The sequence below is a fragment of the Prionailurus viverrinus genome, chromosome B1 (assembly GCF_022837055.1).
Source record: "Prionailurus viverrinus isolate Anna chromosome B1, UM_Priviv_1.0, whole genome shotgun sequence".
Lineage (NCBI taxonomy): Eukaryota > Metazoa > Chordata > Mammalia > Carnivora > Felidae > Prionailurus > Prionailurus viverrinus.
In genome coordinates, this window is record NC_062564.1 from 164,734,575 (window position 1) to 164,747,714 (window position 13,140).

Consider the following 13,140-nt stretch of genomic DNA (forward strand, 5'->3'; position numbering starts at 1 on the left):
CTCTGCCCCTGCCCTACTTGTGCTTTTTCAAAAATGAATAAACGTTTAAAAAAAAAATAACAAACATTAAAAAGTCTTGGCCTTTTTGTTATTTTTGACTGATTAACATTTAACGAACATTGTGTATAGACAATGAAGTTGTAGACATAAAGTTCTGTATGATATTTCTTTTTAAAATTATTTTTAACATTTATTCATTTTTGAGAGACAGAGCGTGAGTGGGGGAAGGGCAGGGAGAGAGGGAGACACAGAACGTGAAGCAGGCTCCGGGCTCTGAGCTGTCAGCACATCTGACAAGCCCCGATGTGGGACTTGAACTCAAAGACCACTGAGAGATCATGACCTGAGCTGAAGTCAGATGCTTAACCAACTGAGCCACCCAGGTGCTCCCTGTATGATATTTAATAAAAGAAAGATTATTTCAAGGTTTCAAGAGTCTTAAAGGTACCTAAATGTAGACCTCAAAAAGTGGAGCAAAGACAGCTGGGAAAATGCATTCTGGTCTTAGAACTTTGGGGACTAGAGCTGCTTCAACTCTCCCTCAGGGACCTGCTCATCTCAAAGCTGCTTCTTACCGCTGCTCTGGGTTAACCAGCTTTCACTTGACTTACTGACATATAAACCATGTCAAATGACAGTCTACCTCAGATCTTCAAGACATTCTGGATCTCATACCCACCTATTTCCTCCTGACTGATTCACTACAGTTTAGTTCAAATTGCTGAAAAAGAGAATATGAGAGGCTCAGCCAACGGATTGGTACCCGTCGGGAATGGTGTGTATTCCTGGTCTAGTCAGTCATAGCCGTAACCATAGGTGTGAACTCACATGTTCAAAAAGGGCAGCAAGATCAGGCTTGGAGGGAAGTCCCAGCAGAACCAAAGATCATCACATCTAGTATAGTCTGAAAGCACTGATGACAGCATCATTAAATTTTATGTTATTTTCTTCATCTATTAGCTTTCCTGAAGATAAATTACCTCATTGTTTTAAATTTGAATTCCATTTTTCGTGAGTGAATAGAATTTTACTTCACATATGAATAACCCATGGGAGATACATATATATTTTTTTTCTTTTTTTTCTTTTTTTTTTTTCCAGAGAGAAGTTACATCTAAATCGGTCAGGCAGTTAGACTGAGGGCAATCACGTCAGGGATTGAGTTGATTCAGAACTGAGCTCTAGTCCTGTGAGTACTGGTCTATCTCTAGCTCATCCTTACTTGTAAACCCCTCTAGCTTCTCAGAGTCCTAATCGTAAGTCTGGGGGTTTACCAAAGCCCATCCTCCTCAGCAGACTCTGAACTCAAATTTTATCACCTCGTATCAACGAGTCCTTCAAAAGACTCAGTGAGTCATGTCAGTGAGCCCTCAGCCTCTGCTTTCACTTTCAGAATGGACTATTTTCTGAAGGGAAAAAAGTGACCTCAAATACTACCTCATCTCCTTTGGCTTCTTTCTTCTTCTAGATCTTTGCCCAACAAATGTTCACTTCCTTAGTAGCCTTTCAATTCCTCAAACAGATTCTAAAAATATCTTGCCTAACTTTTGAAGCTATCCTTATGAGGAAGTTGTCAAGACAGCCGCTGTAGGAAGCAAACTTCATCTGCTGTCTACATGCTTCCCAAGAATGTCACCAATTTATAATAAGAACTGGTCTTATTTCCCAGGACCTTTGGTCCTTCCATATTATAAAAGATTTTATAGCTAACTTTTACATTAATTGTTGCACCTGGTGGTTTTTCTCAAGGCCATTATAGCACATTCTGTCTTCTTGCCCCGTTGCCTCAGAGAGACCCCAAGTTTGGCCTAAGCAACTCATGAAGGTGGAAAAGGGTTATCTAGTGGGATATACATGTCCTCCTCTACTCCAGTCATCACTTTTTTTAAATGTTTATTTATTTTTTGAAAGAGAGTTTGTGTGTGAGGGGGACAGAGGATCCTAAGTGGGCTCTGCACTGACAGCAGCAAGCCCAATATGGGGCTCGAACTCACAAACCATGAGACCGTGAGACCATGACCTGAACCGAAGTTGGACGCTCAACTGACTAAGGCACCCAGACACCCCACTTTTTTGTCTTGGATGAGGGTTGTGATTTCTCCCACTTTGCCTGGCACATGGGTAATGACAAGTGTTAACCTAATGGGATAGTTAGGACAAAGTGAGACATTTGAGTGGACCCTATTTACCACCATGACATGAGACTTTCCATAAGAAAAAAACTATCACCTCTCCCCTTGTTTCCTAATATGTCCACAGATCATTCTGGCTGGTCTTACACAATCACAACCACCAATGGCCAGGCTTCTCAAGAACTCTCCAGCTCTTATGCGAGCTGGACTTTCAGCTCTCTCATCAAACAGGAGACACATTTGGAAAGTGACAGGGGTTACCCAGCTATCATTTGATTTCTCACATTGAGAGAACCTTCAGAATATGTTTTCCAATCCTTCCACTTGACTATCACATTGAGGTACAGTCTCTCATCACCTGAGGGACCTGATATTAGGACTCCTTGGTCCATGGAATTATTCCAGTTAGTCTCCAAAGCTTGGGTTTGCGGAGTACAGGGTTGGATAATGATGGGGAAAGTCAACCTCTGATTCTTTTTTCTCTATTAAGTGTGTTACCATGCCAATGATGTCACAGTCCTGGTGGGGAGGCCCACCCAGATGCATTCTTCAGCTTCCTCCCATTACCATCCATTCCATTTCTAGATTCCTCCCCACAGGAGTGGTTGTCTCTTACCTAGTTAGGTTCTTGGTCTCCTACACTTCCATCCTCCAGAACATCCGTCAGGATCTCCTGTTTGTCAGGTGGGACTCTAGCCCTGGAGATGGCCCGCAGGAAGAAACTAGAGCACCACTGGGTGAGTCCTCTTTATCTAAGTAATCATAAATTGTCTTTCTACCTTAGTATCTCACTCTCTGTAGAGCTTACTGTATTCTTGGGAAAATTTGACCTCCTCTGATGTTTGTTCCACATTAGTAAGGGATAGTCTGGTATTCCTCATATTGTAACTCTGAGCACAGCGTGCCCTCTCATCCCACTTTTTCTTTTAATCTACCAGATGATCCATGCCAGTATCCCAGAATAATCACACAAATGTCATCAACCATTGTGCCTGCAGCTTGAAAGCCACAGAAAGCCACTGGCTGGATGGCACCACTCCAGTAACTTAGGAAGTTTCTCACGCTTGCCTTAGTCTTTCTCTGCTACCTTCTTACACATGAGGTCTTTCTGCCCAAGTGTGTTAACTCTTCACAGGGATTGACCACAGGGCTGGTCTGGATTTGAAGACTAGTAGGCATGGCATCTCAACTATGGAGACTTCCACTTTGTTTTACCACCCCTTTACCTAGAAAACAATGCAAAGTATATGCAAGCCTTCAAGGATACATGATAGTTCAAACCAGTGGACATGGCGTTACTGGGTTTCCCTTACTTTTATTTCTCTCGAGGCAATTAGACCTATTCCTTAATCATTTCTCATTCTCCTCAGGGGCTCTTCCATACTCTATCTCTCTCCTTGAACCTCCTACTTCTCCCTTCCCTCTCTCAGTAGAAATCTTTGAATCAGTCTCTGCGATCCGGTCTCATAAGGTGACACCATTTAACTGCCGCCTACTCATAGACATTTCCCCCTCTTGTCTCAGGGGAAAACTGGTCCCTTGCCCTAAGTCTCCACTTGGCTGTAGGGTCGGTTCTTCCTCCTGCTTATCTCCAGTCCCTCATTCCATCACCATCTCCTTTCTCCCCTTTATCTTGAGAATAAAAAGGTCTTATACTCCACTTCAAGAAAGGAGGGAAAAGCAGCAGGTTCACTGGCCATAGTAACATGTAATAACTACTAGAACTGGTTTTAAACTTGTCCCTGCTGATCAATGACAGCTTTGTATCATCAGTACCCATGTGTGATATTGTGACTGATAGTAAGAAATGTGTATTTGGTTTTGATCCCAGATCCTGTCATAGTTCCTAAACCCCTTGGAAATTACCTAAGTGATGAGAGGATTAGGATACCTTTTGTAATGTTAATGAGGTGACTTTTAGAAAGCCCCTAGGTAACCTAAGGATGGGGCTGGCTTCCAGGGAAACTAACCATGTGATTAGAGAGTTGGAACCTTCAGTCCCACCCCCTTGCCCCCAGGTCCATAGAAGGTCTGGAGATTGAGTTCAATTACCAATGACCAATGATTTAATCAATTGTGCCTATGTAATGAGGCCTCCATAAAAACTCCAAGAGACGGGGTCCAGAGAGCCTCCCGGTTAGGGAACTCATGGAATTTGGGGGAAAGTGGCACACTTGGAGAGCATGAAAGCTCCATGCCCCTTCCCACATACCGTTCTCTATGCATCTCTCCATCCAGGTGTTCCTGAGTTACATCCTTTTATAATAAACTGGTATATGTAAGTAAATATTTCTCTGAGTTCTATGAGCCACTCTAGCAAGTTAATTGAACCCAAGGACGGGATGTGGAAACCTCCAACGTACAGGCAGTTGGTGAGAAGCACAGGTGACAAATGCTCTTGCTACTGGTGTCTGAAGTGGAGGGGGGATGTGGCGTGGTCTTGTGGACTCAGCCCTTAAGCTGTGGGATCTACCCAGGTAGATAGTGTCAGAATTGAGTTAAATGCTTAGTGGTGTTGGAAAACTCACACACATCAGACCATGCCTTTGAAAGCCAGCCCCACACTTCTGAGTTAGCCAATCAGCAATATTCTTATTCCAGTGACCTCAATTTCATGGCTGAAGTACAACCAATCCATAAACATTCCCACTTCTGAAAAACTGGCCAATCCCTGAACATCGTGTGTTCCTAGAACTCGATAAAATTCACAGGAGAGGGCCACCAATAACCCTATCAGAGACCCAAGCAGCACACACAGGGCTGCCGTGCCTCAACTTTCCTCGTGGCAAACTTTTCTCTACACCACGTGGCCCCCTCAGCAAATTGTTGGAGGTGGACGCATCCGAGTTGAATCCTCACTCTCCCCACCTTCCAGCCACGTGACTTAGCACAAGTTATATAAACGTTCTGAACCTCCATTTCTTCCACATGTTTCCCATGACAGTTGAAAGGTGTCTCAGGAGGTGAGCATAAAGCATGTTGCCTGGCTGGCCATCTTCTCTTCTGAAAGGAGCTAAATGATGCCAGTAAGCCACCAACTGGCCTTCCTGTCTTCATCCTTCAGATCCATCACAGCTTGCTAGCAATCAACTCTCAAAACAAAGTCCATGAATATACGCATGATATTCAGCATCTAAAGTAACAAAGATGATTGTGTTGAACCGGAAAATCTAATTGTTTTCTGGTTCCCTCTCATGAGCCTGTCACCTACAATGTCATCTCATAGTGGTCAGAATTCAAAAAGTACTCTGCCTAAAAGACCCATAAAAGTCTATTCCCTTACACCCCCCGATTTCCACGTTTGAGCAAGGGGCGGGGGGGGGGGTGGTTGTGGGTGCCTTCTAGCAGCCTGTTCTTTTAACAGGGAGGGTGGAGGTGGGGTAGGGGGAGACCCAACTGCTTAGCTGCAAAGATTCTGACAGACTCCACAAAAGAACATGCTGTATGAAGACTGACTCAATTCTGATGACGCGGAGAAAGCACAGGCTCTCTGCTAGCCTGTGTGTTCTCCCTGCTACTGAGACTCGGCTCTCTGAAAATCTGTTAGCAGGTGAACTCCCCACTTTCCGAGCACTTGTCCATACCTTGGTCCCGCTTGCCCCACTGCTCCCCACGGAGGTTCTCCTCCCCTAAGTCCCTCTGCCGTATTGTCAGACCCTTCTCACCTCCCAGCATCTCAGCTTCCGACTCCCCATGCTGAACCTCGGGGGTCTTCCTCCCAGGAGTGTCCTCCCTTCTATGGAAAATGCCTAGTGGCTGGGCCCCGGGGAAGGATACTCTTGGAAAACTGACACTCCCGTGCCCCTCCTGTGCCCCTCCTGTGGAGAGCGGGCTGGGGTGCTCTGCACCAGTTTCCTCCATCTGCTGAGTGGGCAGGCTCAGGGCCGATCTCCAGAAGATGGCAGAGGTCTACGCCCTCTGTAAGAGGGCAAAGGGAGCATCTCACACCTGCTAGAAGCCTCACACTGTGTGCAAGTTTTCCACTATAGTCAGCCTTCCCCAGAGTGAACTTTGGGACTCTAGGAAGGTGTGCCTCCACCAGGAAACACGCTTGACTGTGCCCCTGCTTGATTGTAGCTGCCTCGGTACATTCCTTATCATTTGTCAGGAGATACTTCTTCTGTTAGCATCTTTTCATCAGTTGTATTGCTACCTCTTGGTGACAACCACAAACTCCTGTCCTGAAAAGCCTAATCTAATGCCGCCCCTATTGCTATCTTTGCATACACGACTAGACGCCCCCCGAGAGCTCTCCTCGGCCGAGTCCCCATCTATCCCTATAATGCCCTACTCTCCAGAGGAACTCTAGGCTCCGACTGTGCTGGTGTCTTTCTCATCTACCATTTATTTGTAAGTGGCTGATGCCACTTACAGCCAATGGGCACAAGACCCCCAGGTCCTTTCCAATTCTTCAGTCTGGTGATTTTCTATTTACTCCAGTCCCCACTCTACACTTGCACGTTAATGCCCGTGTTCCCAATTTCACACAGGAGCCCTGCCTAACATATAAAGTTTGTTGATACAATGATTATACTGAGAATCTGAAAATCAACCTTGATTAGAGCAATAAAGGAGGAATAAGAACTTGAAGCGTTTATGAGCACTCTGAGACATGCAGAATAGGCTGCTAAAATGCACGTATTAATCTATCGGGATTATGTGTGATGGAGTCACAACCCTCGTCCAAGTCCCATTCTCAAAATGGAGTGGGTAGGAGCCCCTACAGGCAATGAAGCCGAAACACGTAAGAAGCAAGGAGACATGAAATGCAGTGGCCCTTAATATACTATTGAAAGTTGGCCAACACTTTTTGGTGAATTAGCTCACTGGCTGTGAGTACAGCTGCAGCTCTCCTTTATCATCACATTTATCGCAAGATTTCTAGAAAACGCTAGCTTGAATTTCAGATATTCAAATGTAGGCAATTCTGAGATGTCTCTGGAAAAACACAAACGCTCCTCAGCTTACTTCCTTCCTGCCCTGGTTCTTCACAACCCACATGCTTCAGGGAGTGATTGCAAAGAAATTTTTTTCAAAGGACTGAATACACTTCTCCAGGAGAAGAGATTTACATTTTAAATGATGTTTTAAGACATTTCCATTTAATTACTACAGACAATTTCTGTTTTTCGGTCTCCAATTATTATTCTCAGCATAGTCTACTTACTCACCATAATTTCTAAGCAAGTACTTGGACACACGGGATGATTTTATTTGTTGTTACAATTGAAGATAAATGTTAGGAATGAATTCAGGGTGGGGGGAACCCAAACTATTTTTTGCTGAATGGGCCAAAAGTGGTAAAAGTGGTCTATTTTGGATTATCTTCTGCCCTAAATGCTTAGATAAGTAGACAGGGCCAGCGAGCTTGATGTGTTCTTTCCTTACGTGATAGGTTTGTTTCCTCCCTAGCTGTAACTAAGTTCCACTGGCAATTCTTCTCTAAAGGAATCATGAAAGCTTTTCTCTCACCTTCTGCTTGAAAGTTATTCTTCACACTAAGATTTGGGGATAACGTTCAAACGAGTCATATAGGATGATGTAATGCATACTGCACCACAGAGAACACGTCCTGCCTCCCTGTTGGTTCAAAGAAAGCAAGAAAGGTGCTGTCCAGAAGTAGCTAATTCTCTTCCTCACTTCTGTAGCCCTGGGGTGGACTCGGTGACCTTCCATCTTTTCCTGTGGGTGTTTGTCATTTTTCAGTTCACTTTCCTCTTCATCCCATTATTGCAAAAAGTGGTCTTTAAAAATGCTCTTCCTTTGAAGCAAACTTCCTATAAACTTTTTTTTTATTTTTATTTTTTGAAGTTTATCCATTTTTGAGAGGGGGTGGGAAGGGACAGAGAGAGAGAGAGAGAGACATAGAATCCGAAGCAGGCTCCAGGCTCTGAGCTGTCAGCACAGAGCCCAATGCAGGGCTCGAACTCATGAACTGCGAGATCATGCTCTGAGCCGAAGTTGGGCGTTTAACCGAATGAGCCACCCAGGGGCCCCCTGGAACCCTTCTTCCTTCAGAAATCTGCTGCAACACACCTCAGCTGGGTTTTTTGTCTTGAGCAGGCATTAGTGATTTATTCTCTCCCCAGTCTACCCTGTTTGTTACATTGCTGGAGAACTTTATTTCAATTCCTCTGAATTTTTTTAAATGTTTATTTTTGAGAGAGAGAGAGAGAGAGAGAGAGAGAGAGAGAGAGAGGAGAGGCAGAGACAGAGAGAATCCCAAACAAGCTCCATGCTGCCAGGGCAGTCCGACATGGGGCTCAATCTCACGAATGAGATTGTGTGTGACCTGAGCCGAAATCAAGAGTTGGACATTTAACCGACTGAGCCACCCAGGCACCCCTCAAGTCCTGTGAATTTTCATATAGACTAGTATTGCCCAGAGAAACACATCTCATATTCCTATTTTGTAGCACTGGATGAAGCGGCCTGTGGTTTTCTGCTGTTTGCTGTATCCCAGGTTGGGTCCTCGGTCCTAACACTGGCCACCTCCCACTCCTTACTATCCATATAGAATTAACCTCTTCCCTTCATTCCACCCACCGCCTTTGTAGGTGTCTGCAAGAGTATCTTCTTGATTTGATCCTCAGCTTTTGGTCCAAATTATCGTTGAAACACCATCGACAGCACCAGTTTAAACAAAGTACGTCTGGATTCTGTATGATAGGAATCTTGTCTTTGACCTCCGGTCTTACTTTCAAGCTTCTGGGAGTCTTAAAGTCTGGATCAGTCCTTGAGGATCTTCTCATCTTTACGCGAGGTTTCTGAGCTCCTGGCAATTCTCTGCCAAGTGCCAACTGTGTGACTTGCTTCCTTCCGCGTACATTTTCTGGGCACCCACTCCGGGCCAGAGGTCCTGCCATCAGGGAGCAGATATTCTAACGTGAGACACTTTCAGAGAGCGGTAACCAGGACTGACACATGCTAGAGACTAACCGCACGGTAGCGCTGGAGGCAGTAAAAGTGGTCATTTCCGTCCGGCTCTGGCACATAGTAGACACTCTGTTATCCGCTCAGTATTTTAGAAATATATAACCATGCGGTTGTAGATCTTCTTATCACAGTTTGGCTGAGGAGCGTTTGTACTGTATCTGGAACCGTTCTAGCTTAAAAGAGACCAAAGAGGAATGACAGCCAGATGCAACGCTTTCCTCCAGATTACGAAAACAAAATTGCTATCAAGGCCAATATCGGTACAAACAGAGAGATTTTAATCTGTGCTGTATATTAGGTAATAGTCTTGGGTCAATGTGAAATTTCTGGAGTGTGATCACTGTACTGCGGTTATAAAAATGTCCCTGTTTCAAAATTTGAGGTCTGGAGCTTCATAATGTAATTTACTCTCAAGTTCAGAAACAAGCGTACCTATCCACAGAGAAGGGCGTATGCACGCGTGTGTGTGTGTGCGTGCGCACACACCCACACACTCGGTGGTACAGAAAAGGTGGCAAAATGCTAACGAGCAGAAATTCTGGGTGACAGGTATATGGATGGGTGTTCACTGTATTCTTCCGTTTTTTTTTTTTCTGTAGCTTTGAAATTCTTTAATATAAAGAATTGGCGGGGGGGGGGGGGGCGGGGAGAGGAGAAAATAAAAGATAAAAATACTCTGGAACTACCTTCAGTGGTTTTTGAAGCAAAAGCCCGGGAAGTGAAGAAAGAATTGACAAGTCAGTTCTGAAACCAAACACAAATACTTTTTATTTATGGGATATCATTTTACATCAATTCCATGAAAACCTAAAACCAGTTTGCTGTACTCAAGTTAGGTGGCATAACAGTATTGTAGTTAAGCTGGAGTCACAGGACTTGCACGCGTTTATGGATGTAATGCAAATACTGACGACACGAAGCGTTCACAGTTACAGGTTGGCTGCTGTCCACTTAACAGTAACCCCCAAGGGAAAGGATTCTATGATAAAAAGCAACCCATGTTTTGGTCTCATTTACAGACACCCAACGTTTAGTTGGTCAATGAATTCTATACATTTATTATACAACATATGAAAGAATAAAAGATAAGGCTTACAGAGGTATTTTAGCAGTTGTAAGAATAAAAACCAAGGGCACAAACTAACTTGGAAAGCTTTCTGTATAAACTTCAAAAGCACTGTTAAAACGGAGACTTGAGAGGCAACAGATGTCCGTTGTTAAATGAGAATCTAGAGGGGTGTCTGGTCAGATTTTGTAAAAACTTAATTCAGAGTTCATGTTTCAAAAAAGCGGCACGTAACATTACAGTGGGTGTTCATGGCAAATCAAATCATGAAACTTCTGACCTACCAGGAAACACCGAAAACTTGTATTCCATGACAACGGAGTATTGCAATGTGTAGTTCAAAACACAGCGGAAAGAGAGAAATGGTGTAGACAGGTAAGAAAGAAAAACCAGAAGAAGGCACCCTAATTTCTTTAACATTAACCACTAAATAAGTGTCTGATGACTGCTCAATTTTATGTAACTTAGGAACATTTTTAAGAGAAAAGTATCTTATTACTCATTTGGCCCCTTTTCTGCTCCCTAGAAACAAGTGCTGACTGCATAAAATCAAGAACTGAGGGCAAGCACTCCACAGTCACAGAGGCTTATTTTTCAAGGAAGTTTGAAAATTATTTGGAGTTTTCTAAATATGCAAGATTATCATCACGTTGGAATACCTACTTTCACATTCTGTACCACGAACAGTTTTCACTCGGGTTTTCCGCCCATCATCAAAATGGTCACTATGGATGAAATGTAACGTCTCCCCATAACAATCCTTTTATTTTAGGATTAACTGTGCTTAGTGTTTAAAACATTCTCCAGTTTCTAACAATAACTTTTACAATAACTTTATCTGTGATTCATACTTGTTTAAACAAAACTGTAATTGATCAAATGTAAGAACTGTGGCCATTAAAGTGTGTTTTTGTTTTTTTAACTTTACAGGATACTTTTGGAAACAAATCAAGCTCTTCGCCAATTCAGACTTGGCGATGGCCAATCGCCACTGGAGTAACAGGCACCCGTTGGAACGGAACCCCTTGCAACACATCGGTCCCAAGAGCTGTGCTTGCCATCAACACCTTCCATGCTTCTCAGGTATTAATTTGTGCAAACTGGTATGAATTTGTAAGGTAGAAGTGAGTCTACAATTCCTAAGCAAGGAATGATCAAGTATGCTGAATCACTACAGAGTTTTTCACACTTCTGGTTTATTTCACAGCAAACCAAACATTTCTATTTGGTAGAAAAAGGAAGTAATTTCACTCTACCATATCATGATTTTGTATATGCACACACACCGTATATACATACAAAATTTCTGTCTTTGGTGGTTCAGTTAGGGAAAAAAATAATATGAAAATCTGAACACTGTTTGCAAATAAACTGTGAAATAGTGGTCAAGAGTAGCATCGTCTGTGTGCTTTACTCATTTAATGCCATTTAAAGGTTCACATTTAATCCAAAAGATTTTTTTGGCCAGATTTTGAAATAACCCAAACCTCTTCCAATCATTATTTAATCATGGATCCTGCTCACATCTATAGGATTCATTTGTTCAAATGCACCATTAGCTTTTTACTTGGTTTATATCATTAGACTTTTACGTTTTCACAAAACTTTAGGGACTAAATCAGGCATTCAATAGCACCAGTTAGTTGAGGGGAAACATGTTACCTAAAAATTTCCTCAAGAAGGGTAAGGCAAGGGTGGGGGGGGGGAGGGCAAAAAAAAGACACAGCATACAAACCCCCAAATACCGTCCTGTTTAATCTTGTTTCCTCATCCACATAAATAATGGCTATCACCTTTCTGTACAAATTACCCAGGTAATGAATGACGAGTGGCCCCTCCAGGAAAGGTCCTACTGCGTAATAAAGTTAGCTCAATGCTGGTGGTTTCGTGTCCACTGCCTGCAATGGACATTCTGCCAGGGAAAGCCTAGCATGAGAGAAACAAAACGAAACGAAACGAAACCTCTCGCTTACAGTAGAGTTCTTTTTCCAAAAAACTAGAAAATTAGACACCGTGAAAGCTTAACTGAAAATCCAAACCACAACTAAAAGTGCTCTGCGGTGACAAACTGCCAGCGAACCATTCGGCTTCCACGGAGGAGGCAAAATCAAGGTTACTTCGAATGGCACGGGAAGCATCGGCAGACCCAACACTGACTAGGAGAATGCAAAAGGAGAAACAGAACCGCTAAAGGAAGCTTACGAGAGTGTCAAGCTCTTTTCAAAACGTGCGATTTTCATTTGTTCACGTGTACCTATATTCGAACTACTCCGGCTTTAACCTCAGAGGATAAAATCCTACACCTCGCATGGTGGAAAGGCTTGTGGCATGGTGCGTGTCTGTATGTTCAAGTAATTAGAACTTCCGTCGTTTAAAAGCGCTCATATTTAAGTAAACCAAATTATATTTGGTATATGCCTCTGAAAATGTATGACTCCCACCTGCTTCACGAAAGTTGGCCTCTTAAACAAGAAGGTTAATTCAGGTAACATTTGCTTGTAGTAACAGTTGTTCTCTCTTGTTTTCTGAAATGCTACATTTGAGACCAAATAAAGTAGAATTGGTTCGTCTGAGAAAAGGGACTAAGAAATATGCCACAAAAATTATTTTTACAATACAGTTTTGCAGAAATAATCTCTAGGTGAAGCTTTTTCTTTTTATACACATATACAAAATTTAAACAGCAATATACACATCATCACAGTGAGGACGTTGGCAAATTCACCAATCTGTAGTGTAAATACAAACCGCAAAGCAGCCTTCCAAGAGAACAATGCTACACAGCAAGCAGAGCTGACCCGTTCAATAGCAAACACCACAACGTCCCTGCAGAAGGGAGACAGTGCAAGAAAAGCAGCATGCGCTTGGATACAAACAGCAATTTATGGCTAATGGTTGACATATCTGTGGTAACAGTGACTCTCTCGCTGCTATGCATAAAGTCCTAGGACATCTGTTTGTCTTTATACCACTCCACAAACTCGTCCAACAAAACTGGCCCTAAAG

The 13,140-nt window shown here is 43.1% G+C and overlaps 1 protein-coding gene across 11 annotated transcripts in view; it reads right to left on the reverse strand.

Annotated features, from left to right (window-relative positions):
• Positions 1-9,810: 9,810 nt before the first annotated feature.
• Positions 9,811-13,140, reverse strand: part of DCUN1D4 (defective in cullin neddylation 1 domain containing 4) — an 85,043-nt gene continuing 81,713 nt past the window's right edge. For all 11 annotated transcript variants that reach the window (XR_007151546.1, XM_047855827.1, XM_047855824.1 and 8 more), the window contains one exon: positions 9,811-13,134. Coding sequence is in view for 10 of the 11 variants with exons in the window: in XM_047855827.1 (XP_047711783.1) it covers positions 13,079-13,134 (56 nt within the window). In the remaining variant the exon portion in view is untranslated. The remainder of the gene's footprint in view (positions 13,135-13,140) is intronic.